General features: G+C 48.0%; 1 protein-coding gene across 7 annotated transcripts in view; it reads right to left on the bottom strand.

The window, feature by feature from the left end:
- KIDINS220 (kinase D interacting substrate 220) overlaps window positions 1-25,699 on the bottom strand; it is a 1,251,292-nt gene that overhangs the window by 708,245 nt on the left and 517,348 nt on the right. For all 7 annotated transcript variants that reach the window (XM_085610740.1, XM_085610741.1, XM_085610744.1 and 4 more), the window contains exons 15-16: window positions 7,629-7,794; window positions 5,599-5,750 (exon numbers count right to left, since the gene is read on the bottom strand). In XM_085610740.1, the coding sequence (XP_085466866.1) occupies window positions 5,599-5,750; window positions 7,629-7,794 (318 nt within the window). The remainder of the gene's footprint in view (window positions 1-5,598; window positions 5,751-7,628; window positions 7,795-25,699) is intronic.

The following is a 25,699-nucleotide window of genomic DNA, read 5'->3' as shown; positions in this document are numbered from 1 at the left end:
GACCCCACCCAACCCTGCTAGCTGGAGTACCACACAGCAGTGGTATTGTCTGTGAGATTTAGAACCAGCCTCCCTTTGATGGACGATAGGAAGGTTTTCAGCACCATGTGAAAGGCCTACACCTCATAATACATTGCTGTCATGTTGTCCATCCGGTTTAGGACAGTTTTGGCTAGGAGATGAGTTTGAAATGCTTTTAGTGCTAGGAAGACAGCTAAGAGCTCTAGATAGTTGATGAGGAGAGTTTTGTGATTGTTGCTCCACATGCATTGTATTGTGTAATCTTTGAGATGAGCTCCCCAACCTGTTAGAGATGCGTCTCCTGTGAGCACAAACTGTGAAACAGGGTCGATGAAAGGCCGACCTGCTGATAAGTTTTGTGGGTTCCACCACTGCAGAGAGCGATGTGTACTGCCGTCTACTAACACTAGATCGGTTAATAGACCCTGTGATTGATTCCACTGACGTGCTAAGCACTCTTGTAGGGGGCTCATGTGAAGCCTTGAATGGGGTACAATTGCTATGCAAGACACTATCATTCCTAGTAGTTGCATGAACACTCTGGCTGTTAAGGCTTGGTTGGGTCAAACTGTTGAATGGTAGCCTGAATATTGTGTATTCTGGCTACATTGAGAGAGGCTAGAGCCTTGACTGTGTCTAGATTGGCTCCTAGATAAGACTGCATCTGTGAGGGATGCATGTGAGACTTTTGTGCATCGATGGTGAATCCCAGTCAATGTAGTAGATCTATTGTGATGTGTGTGTGCTGCAGACAGTTTTGATGAGTGCTGGCTTTGATGAGCCAGTCGTCTAGGTAGGGGAAGATGTGAATTTGTTGTCTTCTGAGATGAGCAGCCACTACTGCGAGGCATTTGGTAAAAACTGTGGGCGCTTTAGTCACTTCGAAAGGAAGTACCTTGAACTGGTAGTGCTTGCCTGTTACCACAAATCTCAGGTATTTGCAATGTCCTGGATGAATTGGAACACGAAAATATGTGTCTTTAAAATTTAGAGCAGACATAAAATCTGCTGTTTGTAAAAGCGGGAGTACCTGTTGAAGTGTCACCATGTGAAAATGCTTCAACTGTATGTAATTGTTTAGTTCTCTCAGATCTAGAATAGGTCTTACCCCTGAGCCCTGGTACTGTATTGGAATTGGCACTACTACTCCTTTTAGTAAAAGGGACTGGAACTTTTGTTTTAGCAAGTGTATGTGTTCTGGAGATAACTTGTGAGATCGAGGTGGAATGTTTGGGGGATTGCTGGTAAGCTCCAGGCAATAACCATGTTGGATAATTCCAAGCACCCATTTGTCTGATGTTATAGACTGCCAAAAAGGGAGGAATTGCTGAAGTCTTCCCCGACAGGTGGGGTATAATCGGGGGGGAAGCATGGGTAAGTCAGTTTGTTGGGGGAAGTGGAGTTACAGGGTGTGTTACCCTTACCTCTACCCTTGAAGTTGTTTCCTCTATAACCTCCTCGAAAAAAACTCTGGAGGGAGAGGACTGGTTGTTACCTTTGTAAGCAGAGGTATTTTGATCTGGGGATGTGGTTTTTGATCCTCCTCTGTCCGAGGAGAGACGAAAGGAACGTCTGTTTGATGTAGTCTGAAGTGCTCCCAATGATTTAGCGACTTCAGTGTCTTTTTCATCTTTTCTAATGCCTGGTCAATGTTAGGGCCAAATAGGTGTTCCTTATCAAATGGTGTGTTACGGATGGATTGTTGGACCTCAGGTTTAAAACCTGAAATCCTTAACCAAGCGTGTCCCCTGAGCAGGATACTGGTGTTAATCTCTCTAGCTGCGGAGTCTGCGGCATCTAAAGCACAACAAATAGAGGAATTAGAAATGAGCTTACCCTCATTCCCTAAGTCCTGTGCTTTAGACTATGCTCATCTGGGAGATATTGAAACAATTGCTCCATTTCGTCCAATTGTGCTCTGTCATATATGGCTAAAAGGCCTTGGGTATTTGCAATGTGCCATTGAATTGCTGCCTGAGCGGCTATGCACTTGCCAACAGAGTCAATTAGTTTGGACTCTATCTGCGGAGGAGCATCCCCTGATGTTTTAGAATTTGGTCTCTTACGAGCATTCGATACAACTAGGGAATCTAATGGCACTTGTCCCTTGATAATAATGGGGTCTGTAGGAGAGGCCTTATATTTTTTGTCCACTCTAGGTGTTAAGATGCGTGCTCTGACTGGATCTTCAAAAAACTCATCAGCATGTCGCATCATGCCCTTAAGCATTGGAAGTGACTGATGACCTGTGTGTAGTTGCTAATGTCTCAAACAAAACATCATCTTCTAGTGATTCTTTGTGGAGCTCTACCCCATGATAATGTGCAGCCCTGGATAGGAGTTCCAGGTGTGATGCATTGTCGTCTGGAGGAGATGGTTTGGCTGGGTAAAGGTCTGGATCAGTATCACCTGGGGGATCCACTGTGTAATCTGTCCATAGATCTGCTGGAGTATCATCCCGCCATCATCATCGTCATGTTGAGATTGAGGAGAATCCTGAGATGTAATTTGCAGAGGAGTCTCAGGTGCTGAAGGCAATGGTGTATGAAAAGTACTTTTAGCCACAGACTTTCTCTTCAAGGGGATTTTGTAAGCGTCCTCTTATTGAAGCTTGAGTTTCTGAGGTGGCTTTACTTGAATATGGCCAGTGTCAGGGTTAATATGCAGGCTCTTTTGCTTCGGATCGTGTGGTAATGGAATAGTGTCCAATTTTGGATCCGAAGGTGTCTCTTTGTGTTTCGGCGCCAAAGTCTTCAGTGCTGACGTTTTCGGTGCGGACGGAGGCTGACCTTTCGGCACGGAAGGTTTCGGCTCCAAAGGCTGCTTGGCTTTTGGCACGGAGGATTTCAGCCCCGAGACGGACTTGTGCTGAGAACCGGAGGCTTTGGGCTCCGAGGACTTTTGTCGACTCAGTACAGAGTCGGAAGGCTTGACAGGTAGTTTCGGTGCTGGGCCCGGAGGCAGGGCATTGGAAAAGTCATCTCAGTGCCGACTTTGGCCAGGAGGCAGAGGTGGTGCCGTAGCCTTGTGTTTTATGGTGTTTGTGGGGGCAAGGGGTCTTCGGTACTCTCATCACCTTGTCCCTGCGGCAGTTCTGCAGCGTCGAGGTCTATCTCAGAGTCTGAGTCTTGTCCAGAGAAGGCTTCCTCCTCCTCTGTCGCTGATGCCTCGATGTCTTCTTGGCCAGAGTCTTCCCCGAAGATTTCCGGCGTGTCTTCGATGCTTTGACGCTGCATCTCTCGACGTCGAGCACGATGATCACACAGAGTCTTTTTCAATCAAAACGATCTGCAAGTGTCGCAGTCTTCTTTGTGCGGCAGAGACAAGCACAAGTTGCGCACCTTGTGTGAGTCAGAGCGCAGATACCTCGCGTGGCACTGAGGACAGAATTTAAACAGAGTCCAATCCATCGACAGAGAGCTGACTGGGCCGGTTAGGCCTCGAAGGCCATCCGTGAAAGTCGATTCCGATGTCGAAACGATAAGTAGAAAAGTGGAAACTCGCACGGAAACAATACTGTGGTGGGTAGAGAGGATTGCGCTTCGAAGGGAACCCGAAGAACGGTTTCGAACCGGAGCGCAGCAATACACGTCCAAACCAGATGGCGGAAAAAAACAATCTAAAAATGGAGCAGATGACCATGCACACTATCACCGAAAGGAGGAGTCACCTTAACTCGTGACTAGGAAAGACTTCTTTGAAGAAAAACAACTTGCAAACATCCAGACCCAACACTAGATGGCAGGAGTATGCAAAGCATGTGTATCTACAGCACACATGCCTCGTACATAAAGTTTCTTCAGCTTAAAATAATGAGAGAACATCTTCCAAAGTGTCACTAGTGTTCAACTTATGGAAAAAAACATGCTTTTAAAATCTTTCCAAGCCAACCTACAGTCACCTCGGTAAATCCCTATCCAGGAAACTCCCAACTCACCAGCGTCACACATGCAGAGCGGGTGTTGGGGCAAGCAGACAGCTCCCTTGCAAGAGAGCAAAGAGGCCAGCAAGCACACTCCTATCTCTGATGGGGGTGAGCTTGCCCCCCCACTGGCTCCTGCACTTGACACAGAGCTGTTCTGCTGGTGTCATGGCTGGGACACATATACACCAGGGCTCCACACAGCGAAGATGGGTCTGCAAATATAGTAGTGAGGCTGCCCTTCATTAAACTGACAAACGCAGACTACAGGTTGTGGCAAGCTGTTAAACTTTTCTGGTATGTTTCTGGTTGTTTGCACAGCCTTTAAGACGAGGGACCATATCAAGGTGATTACTTAAATAAAAATAGTAACACAGCCAAGAACAGTGAGGCACCATCACTTTGTATGGAAAACAATCAGCCTGCACTGCTTTGCAAATAGAAACTACAACATGATGCACACTTCGAATGTAGGGGCAAAATGTATAGTGTTCTCATTCCCCAGGTCTTGCTCCTATGACAGCACAATAGCTTTGTTTTTGAACACCACAATGTCACACCTAAATACTTAAGTGTCCTCTTTCACGCAATAGCTAGTGGTTAAAAAAAGTAAACCAGCACAGGAACTTGCATAGAGTCTCAAACACAAATAACAAGCATTGACAAATTTGCAGATTTCACCTTTGGGACATAATAGCTTTGTCAATGTTTTTTAGGCATATGCACCCCTAAAAAATTACACTATTTGTTTTCTTTTAAACGTATGGGTTTGAATTGTTAAATAAAAACCAAAGTAGCACAAAAGTGCTTTTTGTGAATCGTGGGTGTGGGGGGAGAAATGCAGAGGGGTGTGGTAGTGGGAGCAACACAGTGGGCCTGATTGGTTGAAAGCAACTTGGAGGGGGAAGCAACACCAAGTGCTGGGGGCTGGATAAGGATCAACAAGTGAGAGATCAATAAGGAGCGGACAGAGAAGAAGCACACAGGTGAGAAAGCTTTGTGGGAAGTACACAAAGGCGAGCATGAAATGGGGCTGGGAGAAGCACAGGGACGACAGACAGCAACACAGAGTTTAGCCGGACAAAAGTACACAAGGGAGACAGCTGGAAAACACAAGCACTCTTATGGAGTGCTTATCCCAAAAGAAAAAAGTAGATCCTGATAAGAAAAAGCAAGAAGTGGAAGCACAGAAGCCAGCCAATCAAAAGAGTTTGTAAAGAGGATACGCTCCATGGAAGGAAAAAACACAAGACTGACAAGTTGGAACACAAATAACAAACAGGCAATTGAGAGTGACAGCAAAGGCAGCCAATGGTAATGGGTGAGCTCCACGCCTCTGTATATCCTTGGCAAGCCCACATTATGTCTCGCATCAGACAGAACATGCAGTCTCGTAGGCTTACACTAAAAATGAGCATAAGATGGGACCTGCCAGGAATTACAGATCCTTTTGACTGGAGGTACAAATGGATCTATGAACAAGCCAGGATGTCTGGAAATATGTTAAGTTTCCCAAACATGTCTGGAGCCCAAACTGTGACCGACATAATCAACATTCTACAAACTGACACAGTGAAGACAGTTAATTGTGTGTTCAAATGGCAAAAGAAAAGTGAAATAAAATGGATTTTTCAAAAAGAACAAAAAGGTTGTACCTTGTGTCTCCTCTGTTTTAAAAACACGAAATAATCTTGTTGCCAAATAGCCAAACTCTCTTTCACACGCATCAGAAAGTGTTGCAATCATTTCTGCCATAGACGTTTCACCGCCCACGCTGGACAGTCTATTGTAGTCCGTAAACAGAAACCTTTAAAGAAAGATACAAAATGTTTAACAAGATAAAAACCTATACAAATAGAACATGCTAGTTGTTGGTTAAATGTCTTGTTCCAATAATTCAAACACTAAAGGTGAAGAGAGGCATGCCTAAAAATAACCTAAACCAATGGCAATCGTTCTGGGTAGCATTCCAATCTATAATATTTTACCCACTGTGTCACTATGGACTGAGGCTCACCTTATGCAAATCAGCACTGACGCTGCTCCTCCTGGGAACAGTCCCTTCCGAACTGCCAGATGAGGTTCCCCTACAGAAGGGAAAACAAGCAACCCAAGAGTGGTTCTGCCCTTTGTAGGGCTAATCTATTAAGCCATAGTTTACATTGCACCCCATAGGGGTAGCAAACAACAGCCCCATGCCTCTACGTCTTAGGGTGTTACATCAAACACACAAAAGAGGATGGAAGAAATGCTTGTAAACAGTCTAAACCACTCACAGTCCCATTAGAAGCAGGGTAAGTACTGAAGCAGGCAGAGAAGACAGACTGCATGATCTCAAAGCAGTAAGTGCTGTGGATAACAGAAGCTTTGAATGCACCAACAGATGACACTGAGGACCTCTCAGGTCCACAAACAATTCAACAAAGCCTCCTATGTGCTGTTGACCCATCACCCAGTACTCCGAACCAAGCCTGCTCCAACTCTGGTTGTTATGGCAAAGCCTCTTTCAGCTCATGTGTTGTCAATCTATGAAGAGTAGTAAAGCTATCCCACTTTGCAATCCAGGAAACACGCTATGGAAGAGGCACAGATGTAAACGGCTCTGCACTATGAAGAGCATTTCTATATCTTGTTTAGAAGGCAAACCAATAACCAGTAAAAATAAAAAATAGCTATAAATGTGAAAAACATTAATAACAGTTGGAATGATCAAACTGATTACCAAGTTTGTTCCAGAGTTCCGATAACTAGGTGCAGAGAAGGTAACTCAGGGAACTGAGGTGTGCTATTTACGCACTGCGTGCTTTTGATTCCATTAGGACATGCTGAAGCTTAGGTGGCACCATCCAATGCAGGGAAAGAGTGTGAAGGGTTTTCACCAATCTCAACCTGTCACTGTGGAGCGTCAAGGATCATGTATCTATATAGGGAATATATTTCTTTAGAATTCACTGTTCTATAGTCATACTGATCAATAGACCACCACACACATGAAACCCCAAAATCATAGAGTAAGATAGGAATACAGTTAAGCAAATAAAAACCTGCCCTAAAAAAAAAAAAATTAGTTGCCAAACTTGCCTACACATCTGCTTATAAAGCTATGTCCGGGGAACTTAGGCATATAAAACAAAGAGAGGATGACAGTGGAGCCAAGATGCAAGATATTATTAGAATGTTGGATTTACCATAGACTATGCTAATTAGACCTACACATGGATCATGAGGGACCCATCCATTCATTAGGGACATTAATTATGTTTATAATATTAATTGTATTGGGGTTTCACAGAAAAGCCCTAGCAACAACTAAGTACTGCCTGCTATCTTTCCCACTAATATTTTTTTCTGAGTTCTGTTTCTATTCACTTTAATGAAATAAGCAAATATACATAATTAAATTCTTATAATGGGGTGAATTTCAAGATATCTTGTCAGTTTGGGTCCTATGACATAGTCGGAGATCAGATTCCTTCGTGCAAAATGATGTAATAACCTCTATCAGGATTGTGATACTACCTAAAAAACAAACAGAAAGGACGTATGTGTTATGTAAAGATCCATCGATGTTTACATACACCAATTCAAAGTTTGTTTAACTCGGAGGTAGATAAAAATGCAAGTATTCACTTCATCATGCACATTGAAATGGAAAGTAAATCTTTCCTTGAGAATTGCCTCTAACCTGACTGGTAAAGCTTTCGTTGTCTGCTCCGGTAGTTCAGGGGGGTTTACAAACATAAGTTTAAGAAGAAGTTCGAGGTAACCAATTTGTCTTGATAGTCTGGTGCTCAAAACCCAGGCCCAGTTCCAGTTTTCACCTTCCCGCCTGCCTCCAAAGTAAACAGCAGCTGTGAGGAAAGATTTATTTTAAATTGTTAAATAGACTCAAAGACATAAGACAAGCCCTGAACAAAAATGTAGTATTCAGGGATCCAAACAAAAAAAACAATTACAGAACAAACCATTTTCCCAACATGTATTCATAGAAGCTGGTGATTTTATGTGAATAATAAGGAGAAACAGCACTTGACTTCATAGTTTTATTCCCTAGTCATATTCCGTACGAAGGTTGGACCCCTCATTATCTAAATGAATACCTGTGAGAAAGACGAGATCTTACTCACATACATTTAACAAGCATTGGTATAGCCAATAGGTCTCGCCTTTGGGACCTTATAAGTGTTTAGCCATGCAGCACATTATCACCCACCGGGCAGATTTCTGTAATGGAACTAGTACTAATGTAAAGTGCTTTGATACCTTCATTCGCGCTACATAATGCAAAAAATAAAAAGGAATGAAGGGAAAAGTGCTTTCAGATTTCTGAGGTGGGGGAGCGAAAAGATGCACTTTGTAGAATTACGCTGTGCCTACCTGCTGTAGATGTTTGGTTTTCCTTCACAACAATTAAGGTAAAATGCTGATTGTTAACGTTCTTCTGTTTTGTTTAATCAGAAGCATGATCATCCGGTCAACAAATGGTTAAGCATCATAATGTAGCTATTTACTGAAACCCCACAAGGATCTTCCCCAAGACATGAGTGGTCTTTAAGGAGCTTTAACTACTGTAGCAGCTGCTTGCTGCCTTCCAGGGTAGGCTTGTTGGCCAAGGCCTGCTCATTAGACGGTGCAGACGATTCCACTGAAAACTAAGATGTCACCATAATTGATTTTGTTTCTGTTCCTTTGTGTTTTAGAGAAAATGAAAGCGCACTCTTGTGACGGTAGGGAGGAGGGGTCGCGCCTTTTAATGAAAGCGGCAAGGTCTGGAAATGAAACCTGACCCAAAACAGATGGCAGCCTGCGCGCCGCTGCTGCTGGCTCCTATTATATAATGCCAGTACCAAATCTGTACCAAATCAGAAAGCGAGCATAGTAGAGAAAATCAGGAGCCGAATTGAAAGGTCGTGAAAGTGAGTTATCCCAGTGTGCAAGTGAAGGCAGGGCTGGAGTATGCTGCATCTTGGTGCAGAGTAAAAGATGTTTATTACCAACCAAATGAATGTTAATTAGTCCTTCGGCCTCTAGTAGGATGAAAGGCTGAGCAGACGCGCTGGAGGTCGAACCTGCGGCTGTGAGGTCAAACATAAGATTAATAGGGTGCTTGCCTTAAAGTTAAGATTGCATTATATAATGCCAGTACCAAATCAGAAAGCGAGCAGAGTAGAGAAAATCAGGAACCGTGTGTGTAAGCAGAGGCCTCGCTACCTCTGCCGCCACTGTCAAAACACGATTTTACTGCCTTCCTCCTTCTACAAGTCAACAGCAATGGGCCTAGCATGACAGTGAATGCACAAGTTTCTCATTGCAAACAGAGCATCGGCAGGGCTGTGCATGTGGCATGTGAAGGGAGGGTTGGTTAAAAAGAATGGTGCGAGAGAGAAGCAGGGGCGAGTGAGCACGGCAGCGCGGCGAACTGGCTAATTAAAAACAGATGGTGTTAGACCTGTCAGCCCTTTGGGTGGTCCCTCCTCATCATTATTTATTTTGTCCCACTTTTGCCTCAAACCCTGTTAGTATTTTTCCTTTTTTTGGGAACCACCAGACTTTTTCGTATTGATGCAGATTCAGGGAGCCATTTTATCTACCCCTGGAACTTCTGTCTGAGGGCCTGGAGCACAAAATGGTGGCCACCTGTGACATCATCAGAACCCACTGGAACCTACCAGCACCTTCCAGAACATTCCAGAACCCTGTGACAGTTGGAGGCGGTTTGGAATGTTGAGAAGCTAAAGCCAGAGTTGACAGTTGGAGCTGGCAGTTGGCACCTGACTGGTGAAGAGAGAGGAGCAGAAAGCTGAAGGAGGAAGGAGTGAGGCAGCAGGGGTGGAAACTTGTGCCTGGAGTGGGGTCCATAAACCCACCCTTGATACTAGTCCCTACTGACTGAGCCCAGCCTGGAGCCCTGTGTGGGAAAAAGCAAGAAAAACCATCTTAAGGACCTGGACAGCAGGAACAGGCCTTAGAAGTAAAGAAAAGCAAGAATCTGACCTGTTTATTGGTTTCCCTGGAGTCCGACGTCGAGAAGCCTGAGACCTGGAGCCCGAGGTGGAGAAGCGGCGCTGACTGGAAAGCAGACGTCGTACCCGGAGCCGCCAGAGGTCGAGAGAGGGCGCCGACGGAGGTCGTGAGGAGTACCAGAGGTCGAGGAGGAAGTCACCCGAGGTCGAGTGAGCGGCGTCGACGGGGGAGTGAAGTCCGCCCTCCGGAGTCGCCGGAGACCGAGGTGAAGCGTGCCGGAGGTCGGGAGTGGAGATCGCACTCCGGAGTCGCCGGAACCTGAAGAGAATCGTGCCGGAGGTCGGGAGTGGAGATCGCACTCCGGAGTCGCCGGAACCTGAAGAGAATCGTGCCGGAGGTCGGGAGTGGAGGTCGCACTCCGGAGCCGGCGGAAGTCGACATCGAGCCAAGACAGCCCGACGTCATCGAATCGGAGATCGACATCGAGCCGAGGCCGCCGACATCGAACCGGAACCGCCTACCGGCGTCGTCAAGAACTGACATTGTGCCGAGGCCGCCGACATCGAACCGGAACCGCCTCACGGCGTCGACACGACTCCAGCGGCGTCGGAGCTTCATATAAAGGGCAGTAAGTGGAATAGAGGGCGCCTAAGGCCCTGTGGAGCTCTAAGAGACCATCCTAAGGGATAAAGAGGTGTTAGAACCAGCCTGGAAGTGCCAGGGGTGGACTGAGACTGATACAGTGACCTGTGTGAGGGGTGGTGTAGTTTGGGAGAGCCAGATTCCTAGATTACCCTTGATCTACCTCAGTTTTAGCCTCAGCCTTACCCAAGCTAGGTGAGACACCCTCAGGCCATCCACCTAACCACAAGCTGTGACTGGGCCAAATCAGCCCATAGTATTTTAAATGTGATCTGATTTTACAAATGTCATTGTTGGCTGGTATTATTTATTGAGGGTACTGTATTTATTGTATTTATCTAAGTTATTCCTGTAATGTATTTATTGTCCTGAGCTAACTTATTTCTGTACAGTATTTATTCCCTCATAGTATTTATTTGACCTGAACCTATTTATTGCACCTGTAAAGTATTACTATTTATTTGACCTGCACTTTTTAAGGAGAAGCTTGTGTACTGTGATTGTATTATTATTTATTCAATCAGCAACTAAGAGAAAAGAAGATAAACACAGAGATATTTTCATAATTTTTAAGGTGTAGTGTCGTTTTTGGAACGGATGCACGCATGGTTATTGTATGGGTATTGCGTATGCTTAACACGGTGCCTGACCCCTGACCACTCGAGCCAAGCTACCACTGTGTATGTCTGGAGAGACCCCGTTACCACCACCCTTTCCGGTGTGGGAGTGGGGTTTTTCCAACATAATTGGAGTTCAGCGCTGGGATTGAGCTGTGCCTACGCATACTCGACAATAACTGTGGGTAGTCCATAGGCCTACACCTGGAGTTTTCTCAAAGCGGCCTTCCTAATTGTGAGTTTTTGTTTTTTCCAAATTTACTCTGGTGGTGGGAGGAGGTATTATTAAAGCATTGCTTCTGTAAAAACCTGTCTTCTGACCTGAGTGGGCAAAATGGAGTTTGTGCTAGAAGACCTAGAAACGTACACTGTGGCTCAACTCAGGGAGTTTTGTCAGCGGGAGGGGGTGTATTGTCCCCCAGGAGCAAAGAAGGGTGCACTCCAAACCAGCTTAAGGGCTTGGGGGGAGGGACGACGAGAAAGCAAGGCTGAGGAGGAAGACAGGGATAGAGAGCCTGACAGCGAGGGGGCTGGGATGTACCAACCTGAGGTGGGGAACCTAGTAGCGGGGCCCAGAACCATTTCCAGGAAGGGCAGCAGTGCCTCTAGCGGTGGCTTGTCTGAAGTGGAGTTAACAGACCGGAGGGAGAAAAGACAGCTCACATGGGACTTAGCAAGGCTAGAGAAAGAGAAGGAGGAACAGAGGATGGCTCATGAGCTAAGGCTGAAAGAGATAGATCTTCAGATCCTAAGAATCGGGGCACAAACTGTTCCTAATGGTGGCAGCAAAGACCAAGAAAGAGAGTTCACCAGGGAACCCAAACCCTACCTGCCAAAGGACATAGTAGCTAGCTATGGAGTCGGCGACGATATTGCCAAGTGGCTAGCGGCCTATGAGGTCTCGTTAAGGGCCCATGGGGTTCCAGAGAAGTACTGGGGAGCGGGATTGTACAAGTACATGCCTCCAGCTGGTAGGGATGCTTTATTGGCCCTAGAGGAGGATGAGCAGACCCACTACCCCACCATGAAGGTGGCGCTCATAAGAAAGTTTGGACTAACACCCGAAAAGTACCGACAGAAGTTCCGGGGTAGTCACAAACTGGGCACACAGAATTGGGTGGACTTCCTGGACTATGCAAAGAAGGCACTAGAGGGTTGGATTCAGGGCAATGAAGTGAGGAACTACGAGGGGTTGTTTGATTTAGTACTGAAGGAACACCTGCTCGAAAAATGTTTCCCTGAACTGCGTCAACACCTGGTGGATAGCAAGCTGACCAATCCCCGGAAGCTTGCTGAGGAGGCGGACATTTGGGCTAGTACCCGGGTGTCCACAAGGGGGACTGGAGGGGATACTCAAAAGGCCGGACAGGGCGCCCCCCAGAAGAAAGAGGGAGGGGAAAAGAAAAAGGAGTTCTCCAAAGGCCCCCAAAATAACTTCCAAGGGAAGGGAACAGGATTCACCCCTAGGGCTAACCCACCCAGAAACCCTAATCCTGGCCAGAGTCAGCAGCCAAGGGTTGTCCATTGCTACGAGTGCGGTGGCGTTGGACACTATAAGGGAGATGCGAAGTGCCCGAAACGACCACCCCCTCCCATTGGAGGAAAGACCCCCGGAGTAGCTAGTGTAGTGCTCGGGGAGGAGATGCCTTTAATTAAGGGAAGGGAGTGGGCGGGTGTCACTTTAGTGTCCCTGGGAGAACGGGAGATGGTTCCTAAGATCCAGGTGCCCGCAAATACCGTAAAGTATGGGCAGTGGGTCACCATCAACGGCCAAAGAGGGGAGGCTCTGAGAGACACAGGAGCCAGTATGACTATGGTACGTAGCCAACTGGTGTCTCCAGAGCAGGTAATTCCCGATGTACTCCACCCAGCCGCGATGGCTGACGGCAGAACAGGCCACTATCCGGTGGCCGAGGTTCCCTTTGAATGGGGGGGGGGTTGCAGGTTCACTTCGAGTTGCCGTAAGCCCTGCCGTGCCAGTCGATTGTCTACTGGGGAATGACATGGAGCACAATGCTTGGAAGGAGGTGGAATACCGGACTCATACTGAGATGCTGGGTACACCTGACTGGGCCTGTGTGAGCACAAGGTCTGTGACTACCCGGAGAGGGAGTTCGTTTCGGCTGGAGCCTGGAACAAAGGCCCAGCCAGCTGCCAGTCAAGGGAAGAACCGAGGATAGGAGGAGCCTGCCTCGGCGTCCGCACCCCGTAGGACGGATAGGCCACCGGAGGTGGTGGACCAGGAGTCTGCGGTGGGGGATGTTACCAAACTGGAGGACCTACCCATCCCGGCCGAGTGGCACGTGGAGGGAGGCCCGTCCAGGGAGGAATTCTGCCAGGGCCAGAGGGAGTGCCCTACCCTTGAGGGGCTGAGAAACAGGCCGAAGCCCAGGCAGCAGGGAACGTTGAAGGGAACTACAGTGTTTACTGGGAGGATGGCCTCCTCTACAGTGAACCCAAGGCACCCCTACATGGATCGTCACGAGCCTTGGTAGTCCCTCAACGTTATCGAGCCTTCCTTCTGGAGTTGGCTCACGAGATCCCATTGGCAGGACACCTGGGGCAAGACAAGACCTTCGCCCGTCTTGTCCCACACTTTTATTGGCCTCAAATGAAAGTGTTGTCCGATACCTACTGCCGGACATGTGTGTCTTGCCAAGCCAGTGGGAAAACAGGGGTGAAGCTGAAAGCTCCCCTGGAACCACTTCCTGTCGTTGGCACCCCCTTTGAAAGGGTGAGCATCGACATTGTGGGTCCGTTAGATCCACCTACTACAGCTGGTCACAGGTTTATCCTGGTTTTGGTGAATCATGCCACACGGTACCCAGAGGCAATACCTCTGAGGACCATAACAGCACCTGTTGTGGCTAGGGCCCTGATGGGAATCTTTACCCGAGTGGGTTTTCCCAAGGAAGTTGTGTCCGACAGGGGGACCAACTTCATGTCAGCGTACATGCGGGCCATGTGGAAGGAGTGTGGAGTGACCTACCGGTTCACAACTCCTTACCACCCCCAGACCAATGGTCTGGTGGAGAGTTTTAACAAAACCTTGAAAGGCATGATCAGAAGTCTGCCTGAAAGCCTGCGGAGGAAATGGGACGTCCTCCTACCCTGTTTACTCTTTTCTTACAGGGAAGTGCCACAGAAGGGAGTGGGCTTCAGCCCCTTCGAGCTTCTGTATGGGCACCCTGTACGTGGACCTCTCAACCTGGTGAGAGACGGATGGGAAAGAACTCCCAGAAAGCTTCCCCAGGATGTGGTGAGCTACATGCTGGCCTTCCGGAGCCAAATGGCTAAGTTGTGGAAGCAAGCTTCTGACAACTTGGAAGCCAGCCAAGCAGTGATGAAGGCGTGGTATGACCACAATGCTCACCCGGTGGAGTTGGAGCCTGGCCAGAAGGTGTGGGTGATCGAACCAGGAGAGCTTAGTGCCCTCCAGGATCGCTGGTCAGGACCCTTTGAGGTGTTGGAGAAGAAGGGTAAGGCTACCTACTTGGTGGACCTGAAGACCCCTCGTCAGCCCCTACGGGTGCTGCACGCCAACCGCCTCAAACCCCACCACGAGAGGCCCGAAGTCATCTTGATGATGGTGACTGACGGAGCAGAGGACGCGGAAAGCGAGCCTCTCCCCGATTTGTTTGCGTCTCAAGAAAAGGATGGGTCGGTGGAGGGAGTGATTCTCTCCCCACCTCTAACTCCTGAACAGCAGGAGGACTGCCGCCAGGTCCTGGGACAGTACTCTTCGTTGTTCGCCCTTGTTCCGGGTAGGACTCACCTGTGCGTCCATGACGTGGACACAGGAGACAGCCCACCTGTGAAGTCCAAGATCTACCGGATGTCAGACAAGGTGAAGGCCAGCATTCACAGTGAAGTCACTACGATGCTGGAGCTAGGAGTGATCGAACCTTCTAGCAGCCCCTGGTCCAGTCCGGTGGTGTTAGTACCAAAAGCTGCACCACCGGGTGCCCAACCGGAACTGAGGTTCTGTGTGGACTACCGGGGACTGAATTCAGTAACCAAAACTGATGCTCATCCGATCCCTCGGGCGGATGAATTGATTGACCGGCTGGGAGCTGCCCAATATCTAAGTACCTTTGACCTTACTTCTGGGTACTGGCAGATCTCTTTGACTGATGGAGCAAGGGAAAGGTCAGCCTTCTCCACGCCCAATGGCCACTACCAGTTCTGTGTGATGCCCTTTGGGCTCAAGAACGCACCTGCCACGTTTCAGCGCCTGGTAAACCAGATCCTCACCGGAATGGAGAGTTTCTCTGCTGCTTATCTGGATGACATAGCCGTCTTCAGTAACAGCTGGGAGGATCACTTGCGTCACCTGCAAGCTGTTCTCCAGGCCCTGAGACAAGCTGGATTGACGATCAAGGCCAGCAAGTGCCAGATCGGGCAGGGGTCGGTAGTGTACCTTGGACACTTGGTGGGTAGGGGAGCGGTGCAACCCCTCCAGGCGAAGATCGAGGCCATCATGGCCTGGGAACCCCCCAAGACACAGACTGAGGTTCGAGCTTTTCTGGGCCTCACGGGATACTACCGCCGCTTCGTGAAGGGGTACGGTACCATCGTAGCCCCCCTCACGGAGCTTACGTCCAAGAAACAACCTCGACGGGTAGTCTGGACGGAGGCTTGTCAGCAGGCCTTTGTGAAGCTGAAGCAAGCCATATGCGAGGCCCCGGTCTTAAGGGCCCCAGACTTTTCCAAGGAGTTCATTGTCCAGACAGATGCATCAGAACATGGCATTGGGGCAGTGTTATCGCAACTCAATGAAGAGGGTCTGGATCAACCCGTGGTCTTCCTATCCCGGAGACTACTTCCCAGGGAACAGAAGTGGAGTGCAATAGAGCGTGAAGCCTTTGCAGTGGTATGGGCTCTGAAGAAGTTGCGGCCATACCTATTTGGCTCGCACTTCCTGGTTCAGACCGACCACAGACCCCTTCGTTGGCTGATGCAGATGAAGGGGGAGAATCCCAAGTTGTTGAGGTGGTCTATTTCCCTACAGGGAATGGACTTTCAGGTGGAACATCGGCCTGGAGTGGACCACGCCAATGCAGACGGTCTCTCAAGGTATTTCCGCCTTAGTGATGAGAACTCCCAAGGGGTTGGGTAGCTCTCCCCACTTTCAGCTGGGGGGGGGACGCGTGTTAGACCTGTCAGCCCTTTGGGTGGTCCCTCCTCATCATTATTTATTTTGTCCCACTTTTGCCTCAAACCCTGTTAGTATTTTTCCTTTTTTTGGGAACCACCAGACTTTTTCGTATTGATGCAGATTCAGGGAGCCATTTTATCTACCCCTGGAACTTCTGTCTGAGGGCCTGGAGCACAAAATGGTGGCCACCTGTGACATCATCAGAACCCACTGGAACCTACCAGCACCTTCCAGAACATTCCAGAACCCTGTGACAGTTGGAGGCGGTTTGGAATGTTGAGAAGCTAAAGCCAGAGTTGACAGTTGGAGCTGGCAGTTGGCACCTGACTGGTGAAGAGAGAGGAGCAGAAAGCTGAAGGAGGAAGGAGTGAGGCAGCAGGGGTGGAAACTTGTGCCTGGAGTGGGGTCCATAAACCCACCCTTGATACTAGTCCCTACTGACTGAGCCCAGCCTGGAGCCCTGTGTGGGAAAAAGCAAGAAAAACCATCTTAAGGACCTGGACAGCAGGAACAGGCCTTAGAAGTAAAGAAAAGCAAGAATCTGACCTGTTTATTGGTTTCCCTGGAGTCCGACGTCGAGAAGCCTGAGACCTGGAGCCCGAGGTGGAGAAGCGGCGCTGACTGGAAAGCAGACGTCGTACCCGGAGCCGCCAGAGGTCGAGAGAGGGCGCCGACGGAGGTCGTGAGGAGTACCAGAGGTCGAGGAGGAAGTCACCCGAGGTCGAGTGAGCTGCGTCGACGGGGGAGTGAAGTCCGCCTTCCGGAGTCGCCGGAGAGCGAGGTGAAGCGTGCCGGAGGTCGGGAGTGGAGATCGCACTCCGGAGTCGCCGGAACCTGAAGAGAATCGTGCCGGAGGTCGGGAGTGGAGATCGCACTCCGGAGTCGCCGGAACCTGAAGAGAATCGTGCCGGAGGTCGGGAGTGGAGGTCGCACTCCGGAGTCGCCGGAACCTGAAGAGAATCGTGCCGGAGGTCGGGAGTGGAGGTCGCACTCCGGAGCCGGCGGAAGTCGACATCGAGCCAAGACAGCCCGACGTCATCGAATCGGAGATCGACATCGAGCCGAGGCCGCCGACATCGAACCGGAACCGCCTACCGGCGTCGTCAAGAACTGACATTGTGCCGAGGCCGCCGACATCGAACCGGAACCGCCTCACGGCGTCGACACGACTCCAGCGGCGTCGGAGCTTCATATAAAGGGCAGTAAGTGGAATAGAGGGCGCCTAAGGCCCTGTGGAGCTCTAAGAGACCATCCTAAGGGATAAAGAGGTGTTAGAACCAGCCTGGAAGTGCCAGGGGTGGACTGAGACTGATACAGTGACCTGTGTGAGGGGTGGTGTAGTTTGGGAGAGCCAGATTCCTAGATTACCCTTGATCTACCTCAGTTTTAGCCTCAGCCTTACCCAAGCTAGGTGAGACACCCTCAGGCCATCCACCTAACCACAAGCTGTGACTGGGCCAAATCAGCCCATAGTATTTTAAATGTGATCTGATTTTACAAATGTCATTGTTGGCTGGTATTATTTATTGAGGGTACTGTATTTATTGTATTTATCTAAGTTATTCCTGTAATGTATTTATTGTCCTGAGCTAACTTATTTCTGTACAGTATTTATTCCCTCATAGTATTTATTTGACCTGAACCTATTTATTGCACCTGTAAAGTATTACTATTTATTTGACCTGCACTTTTTAAGGAGAAGCTTGTGTACTGTGATTGTATTATTATTTATTCAATCAGCAACTAAGAGAAAAGAAGATAAACACAGAGATATTTTCATAATTTTTAAGGTGTAGTGTCGTTTTTGGAACGGATGCACGCATGGTTATTGTATGGGTATTGCGTATGCTTAACACGGTGCCTGACCCCTGACCACTCGAGCCAAGCTACCACTGTGTATGTCTGGAGAGACCCCGTTACCACCACCCTTTCCGGTGTGGGAGTGGGGTTTTTCCAACAGATGGTGACCCCGAACAGATGGCGCCCCTGCTCGTAACCGCAAGCCGTAGGCCGTGGGCGGATACATTTCCTGGAAAAGGTGGGACATGCACCCGCCTTTGCTCAATTGCGTGCTGTGTTTTTACAAAGACGCGCGCAAAGCCTAATAAAAAAAAAAGCTAAAAAAAAAGTCCTGAGTGATTCCAAGAGGTCGTTTTCCTAGAGCAGCGCATTCGCACTGCGCTCAACCTAAAAAGTAGAATAGAATGTTCCCACCTTAGCCTATGTTAAGCCTCATGTGCTATTTCAAGTCTTTATTTATGCAGACAAATAGCAAATACAGAGTTGCTTTCACAAAGCAATATGGAGAAATCTGGGGGCCAAGCAGCAGGACAAGAATAACATGACACAGGGATATGATTTCCAGGAAGGTGCAAATAATATTTTGTATTTTGTTTCCTATGTAGGTCGTCATCATTAGAAAGCGCAAAATATATACACAAGAATCCAAAGAACAAGGGGGCTGCTGCCAAAATACTGCTTGTGCAAGATACCAAGTGTAAATCACGACACAGATAAAATACCACGGGGCAGATATGAGAGATTGTCAAAAGGAATGCTTGCTTTTCATTCAGCAGATTGAGCCTTACAACTCAATAGGGAAGGTTTATCATGGCTGAAACCTGATGCAAGAACCACAAGAGAAATTCTAGTTCTCAATTTTCTCCTGCATGTGGTTCAGTTTGGGTGTGGGCAACAGCGACTATGAAACCTGCCCTTGAAGTGGTCCTATTGAGATCTTAAAGAGCACTGGTGTGAACATTTCCAAGCACAAAAAGGATGCTACCCAGTAGGTAATGCGGTGATTTCAGATATGCTAGGCTCGTTGTTTTGGACCATATGGAATGAGTGATAGAAGTTGAAAATAGGGCAGCATAAGCATCTTAGTCTTGATGTTCATAGAGGACATTGTGGGGTTCTGTGAGAAGATTGAGATATGGACCTCAGAATGAAATTGGGGGGAGGGGGTATTTCTCACTACAATTAGCACAGTAGCCAAAAGGTAAATTAGTCTTCTTTTTCAAGGGTTTAATGTGATTGGCTAAGGGATGCTAAAGTATATACAGACATTCTGGTTATCTGTTCATCAACTTGAGGAACAATCAGTCACCAGTACACCATAAAATAGCACCACTAACACGATAGGACTCGCTCATATGAATATCATCTACTGCAAGGGCCATCTTCATAAACAGTGCTCCTTGTTTGCACCATTAATACCTCATACAACAGTAAAATCCAAGAAACAGTGAAGCAGGCATAAACAAAGTTAAAAAGACCACCAGCACCCAACCATATTTTCAAATAGCCCCAAAGCAAGCAAGCCCACACACCAGAGAACTGTAATATTCCCCAACACTTCTACAATACTCAAAAGCATTTTCATCTTGGAAGGCCCATAACTCTGTTATCTTGGTAGAAAAAGGTAAAAAAAAACTAGACCTCCAATGTACAACTGGTAACCTCTATATAACCGCAAAGGGGTTTGATCCAATGAGGCCTATCAAATGGGGAGGGATCAATATCAAAATGCAGAAATACTCAAGAGTCCCCACTCAACCATTAATCAGCATTAGTTTGAAAGAATAACAACATTCACATCAATCTTGTGTGCTTGAATAGTTATCTCAAATTATATTTCATACTTATTTGCCATTCTCTTAATATCAATCATATCCATCTGGTACAATCAAACATAAGGAGTAAAGAGTTACACAATACAGGTCACAACACTAACTGACATAAAACAATACAAATTCCAAAATGTTTTTTACGCTGAACATTAGTGAGTTGTTGCCATTAGATCCAAAGTAACTCACTCTAATGAATTGTCCTACCCCTTATATATATATGGGTTATATAGCCAGTTCAATGTTCCCACACTCAGCGTTATCCAAAGAAGGAAGGATTTCATAGTTCCTTTTTAAATGGAAAGATTCTTTTAAGAACCATAACCAGTAGTTATATGTTTGAGGTGGTACTTCCAATAGATCCCCATCGAAAAATGCCAACGCGTTTCGACCTCATACAGTGTAGGTGTATGTAAAAAATCTTTTAGTTCATCATCAGGGCAAAGGAAAAAACTTGTTCAGTGTGGATAAAAAGGAAAATATATTTTGTATAAGAAACAGCAGTTAATTCGGCATTATAAAAATGCTCAGTCCAAAAATCACCTGTATGCAGCTCCAAAGAAAGCTTGTACGCTTGGTGGATTAGACATAATTGTGCATGTCAGATTTACAGCCCCGTGCCATAGTACCTATAGTGAGACAGTAGATGGTAAACCATTTCAGCCCAAGGGTGTGTACAAACAGTCCACCATATATTTATTGAAAAGAGAGTGGACCAAACAATTAATTGAATATATATAAAATTAAACACCCTTTGTGAATTACCCACAGAATTTAGGTGAACCAACTCACCAGAGCTGGACGGTATGCGTCCACACGTCGTGTGAACGACCGTCGCACTGCCGTCTCGGTCTCAACAGTAAACCGGGGAAAAGTTATTTATCTGAAAACAGTAATTATTATACACTGTGTGAGTTATCTCCCACATAGGGCCGGAGTAAAAGTGGGAAAGATAAAACATCACTTACTTATGAGCTAGCCTTCCTTATGGATATTTACATGGCCCGCTTTCATCAAAGGTCTCCGTAACACTCAACGTCAGTTACGCGAGTGTACGGACAAAACTGTTATCTTCTTAGGCACCGGCAAAGCACATCCGGTTCAGGCTAAGAACTCATGGGAAGTGTAGTTTTTTTCTAATTCAAGGCTCATATGTGAAGTAAAAAACAGGCTCAAACAATATATCAAAGCAGTTATACATATGTCAATTATCATGATGTCTGTCCAGAGTTTTTCAATCAACATAAAACGAAATGTTTGTTGATCATAGACCTACAGCCGCATACAAAGACATCATAAATATGCTATGGAGAAAGCAATCTCTGAATCAATGGTGTAAAAATGAGATATAACCCATTTCTGCACTGGTCAAACATTTGTTTGCAAAATATGACATTTCATTCATATACATGTCCCCAGGAGCGTTGTCTTAAAAAAAGACATTCTCATATAAAAACATTTGCTAATTCACATAGCTCATTTAGGCCAGTTTCTGCTGTACGCAGTTTCATAATTAGCATTGCCTCTTGTCTATCCAAATTTGAGCCATCACCCAGAATTTGTTTCACTTGTCGCAATACAGTCCATTTTAAGTCACCAACGGAAGAGTTACTTACCTTCGGTAACGATATATCTGGTAGAGACACAGTCTAGCCACAGATTTCTTAACTTTCCCAGGCGTCAGACTGGATCCGGAACATCTTTTTCCCCAGCAATACCTCTGCACGCCGGGAGGTGGCGCCGCTCGGCTCCGTCCTGACGTCGGCCACGGAAGAGACATCAATGGAGCCATATAAGCCCCTTCCGGCGTGCTGACGTCAGTTTTCTACAGGAAACTTTGCCGCGACACAATGCGGAGCTATGACAAAAAACTGCGATAGCAGCGGAACAGTGTATGGTAAAAAAGAGAGAAAATCATTTATAATGAGAGACCAAAGTAAGTTGAAAAAGCACCCAGCACCAGGAAGGACTGGAGGGAACTCACAGAGCCCATGCTGCAAGCAAGGGCCTAACAAAGCTCCAAGCTGCGCCTCATGTCGTGGGGCTAACAGCTGCGGCACAAAGGATACGACAAGGCAGACACAGATTATCACCACAGGAGGGAAGGTAAAAGAACTACAATATTGAAGGAACATGTTGCCAGACAAGTGATGAGAAGTGTATGACCACCAGAAGTACACTGCACACACCCTCCGGTGATGGATGGACTGCAGTCCCAAAGAGAACCCAACCGACTGCCATAGAAAGAAGGAGGCACAGGCGGGGGCGGTGGGAGAGAAGTAAAAACAAAATAACTCCACGTGTAAAGAACACAGGTGGATCAACATGAGAAGGCAGTAAAAAGTATAGACCTAAGCCACCTAAAAACATGAACGGAGTGGAGAGACAAATGGCTCGAAAGTCAAAGAACACTCCCTGCGCTAACGGAAGGTACGAGAAAGCGCCACCAACCAACACTAGGATAGAGAAGAGCCCGAAAGCCCCCACGCAGAACAACACACCCTACCCCAGAGTGAGGTGCGAGAGCACACCTCTGGAAGACCAAGGCCACCAGAAAGAGAGAGGCTAGGTGAAAAGACACCAAATGAAAAGGTCTTCGCAGAGTGGGGAGGATGGGCGGGCGTTAAGCAATCTGCGGCTAGACTGTCTCTCTACCAGATATATCGTTACCAAAGGTAAGTAACTCTTCCATCTGAAAGAAACATCTAGCCGCAGATTCCTTACCTTAGAATAGATTTCAAAGCCATACCCCATAGGAGGAGGGTCTGTGAAACAACCACCAAGTTCCAGGAGAACATATTCGGCAACTGCTGACGAAAAAAGGTGGAAACCGCTATGCCAGGACAACGGGTATCAGACCCATGACCCACCTTAAGGAGAATGAACAAGGGAAGGTAAAGACACCAAATCCGACGAGGGACGGTGTGAGGCCTCTCTCGCCCAGACACAGACGAAAGGAAAACAGAACTAGAAAGTTCCGTGCCAACGTAAGAAACAATACAGCGAGACCTTCAAGAAGGATCCAAGCATCGGTCCCTATAATCCAAGAGGTACGAAATTCCAAGGGTCAAACAACATGACAGCAGTAGAGCATACCGCATGAAACCACACCACAATGGAAGTTACAAGAAACAGGGGACAGTTGGAAGACTGTCCACCCCAGAATAGGAGCCGCAGCATGAGGCCCGTGGGTGTAAGAAAAAAAACACATTAATGTGTACTGCCTAGGACATGTGACAACAGTGGGAGGGCCGAGCCCAGACCCTAGTGCCAACAGAGACAGAGGAGCCATCATTGAGCAAAGCTCAGGAGGTAGGCATGCAGCCAAACGAATTAAAGGCACCACTGTGAGTGGATAACCTGCACAGCTATGGACACATAGAGGACACTATCCCGAAGGAAAGAGTAAGCAAGAATGTCTGACACTAAGGCAAAAAGACTTAGCATGCGAGCACCCCAGTGGCGTGTAGAATCCACAATATGCCCACAAAGGGACAGGAATGTCGACACACGTAAGTGGAGTGAATAATCCTAAATAGGGGAGTCATGCAAGCGGTACCACAGCACCGGTGTGCTGCTTAACAGTTAAGAATGCAGAAAAAATAACAGGTCCCCGAGGTGTAAGAATCCTGTTCTCCCGTGAGACAGCGGAAACGTAGACCACAAGACTGCACAGACAGAAGCCTGGTGCCAAAAGCCTACACCGCCAAAGACCGACACCGTCTACCAAAATGTAGAACGTCGAGAACAATACACACACAGTAATGCTACCTAAAGAAGCACCTGTGCCCGAATGGGAGTAAGAACTCACACCCAGAAAAGTATCAGGGGTGGAGCACAGATCCAGTGGCAGAAAGGCATAGACCAGAGCCACTCCTTGAGAACAGGGAAAATGCACAGGACAGGGAGGGACAAACCGGACCCCATGTCCCGCAAGAAACAAGGAACCGGAGACCGTGCCAGGAAAGACCTGCCCCCCCCCCCCACCCCCCCAGGGGCGCATGTCCACAGATAGACAGGCAAGACGTGCACAGCGAGGTTGTAGGAACACGCCAGGGTGACAAACCCCTTACAGAGGCGGGGATGTATTACGGATCAACCATAGACAACCAATGGTAACCCTTGGAGAGAAACCAATCCTATGGATCTCAAGAGGAGGAGATATCCTACAACAGTAGGAAGAGTCAGCTTGCGTCAAAAGTTCCTGGGCAAGGAAGAGTAGCAAAATGATTGCCAACAAATACCCCACATAGGGTAAGGCACAACCCTACAAAAGAAGGGTCCCTCTTGAGACAAGCTCGTAGGCAGAGGCTCAAAAGAAAGGTAAACACAGCTCAACCAGCTGTACCAGAATAAGTAAACAACACGGCTGAGCAGCAACACTACCCAGAACATCTGCAGCCCACAACGGGTAACAGAAAGAAAGACGGCACCGTCACGAAACCAAATATCCTCCACAAAGATTAAAACCGAGGAAGATACATATACAGGAGGCGCCTGCCTGCTGAATCAGCATGGGCGTCAATATGAGTGACCCCATAAAAGGGTATATCCCTAAGCCGCTCCTGAACATGCTCTTGGAAAATGCCAGCATGCAACCATGAGTCCGTGGTGTCCATGGCAGACCGAATTGAAAAGTGCGCCATATCATGGCCATCACGGATTAGGCGGGCCACATCAGCACGAGAGTTCTTCGGCAAGTAGGGAGGAGCCATTCAACAGCGTCCCAAAGGGTAAAATGAGCCCGAGCAAATACACACAACGTGTTGAGGGACCGGAGTACCGAGCTGGCAGATGCAAACAAATCGCGGCCATATGACTCAACCACCGAGACTCCTGAGTGGGGGGATGCAACGGAACAGGAGTCACAGAGAGAGCTGCCTGAAGCAGAAGTCCTCCAGCTCCAGGATGGAGGGTCAAACAGGCGGGAGCCGGCCGATGTGCCACAGCACGATCCACGGGGTTCCCTGAGGAGGGCCGTGCCCACGTTCCGAGAAGGATGTCAAACAATAACTCTGCAAAAGGTAACAATGGTTACATGTTCCCCGCACCCTGGTGGACAATATATCCAGCAAAGGCTCCGAAGGACTAGAGACTGAGGGCGGCTCCATCCTTAAAATGTCTGCAGCCCTGCATCCAGCCCTGACGAACATCCCACTAGCCCCCGTGGCCCCGCGTTTCGGTGAGAGCAAGTCATCAGTAGGTGATGAACGGAAGCTAAACCAGCCACTTAATAGAGGCTCAGCAGCAGGATGAGTAGGCCAATGCTCCACTGGCGCCTGCGCTGGAGAGCAGTGAAAGGACGCAGGGGGTGGTGAACCCACCGGGACCATATCCTCCAGCAATAAAGCTGGAGACGGTACCGGCGTCGATCGGCGTCCAGGCGACGTCTAGCCGGCGTCTGAGACCTCTGAAAATGCCCCGACTGGCGGAGTGGAGCAAGCGTCGGCGACCTCAGAAGAGGCCTCGACTGCCTGAGTTGAGCCGGCGACCTCCGAAGAGGCCTCGACCCTTCGAGTCGAGCTGGCGTCGGTGATCTCTGAAAAGGCCTCGACTCGAGCCGGCGACCTCCAAAGAGGCCTCGACCCTTGGAGTTGAGCTGGCGTCAGAGACCTCCGAAGAGGCTTCGACCCTTGGAGTCGAGCTGGCGTCGGCGACCTCCGAAAAGGCCTCGACCGCTCGGAGTTGGACCGGAGGTGACTCAACATTACCCGAGGTGGAAACCTGCAGGAGAGAGAACGCCGAA

Source organism: Triturus cristatus, chromosome 6 (assembly GCF_964204655.1).
Source record: "Triturus cristatus chromosome 6, aTriCri1.1, whole genome shotgun sequence".
NCBI lineage: Eukaryota > Metazoa > Chordata > Amphibia > Caudata > Salamandridae > Triturus > Triturus cristatus.
Note: the sequence above shows the minus strand (reverse complement) of the source record. Positions and strands in the feature narration are given on the sequence as shown.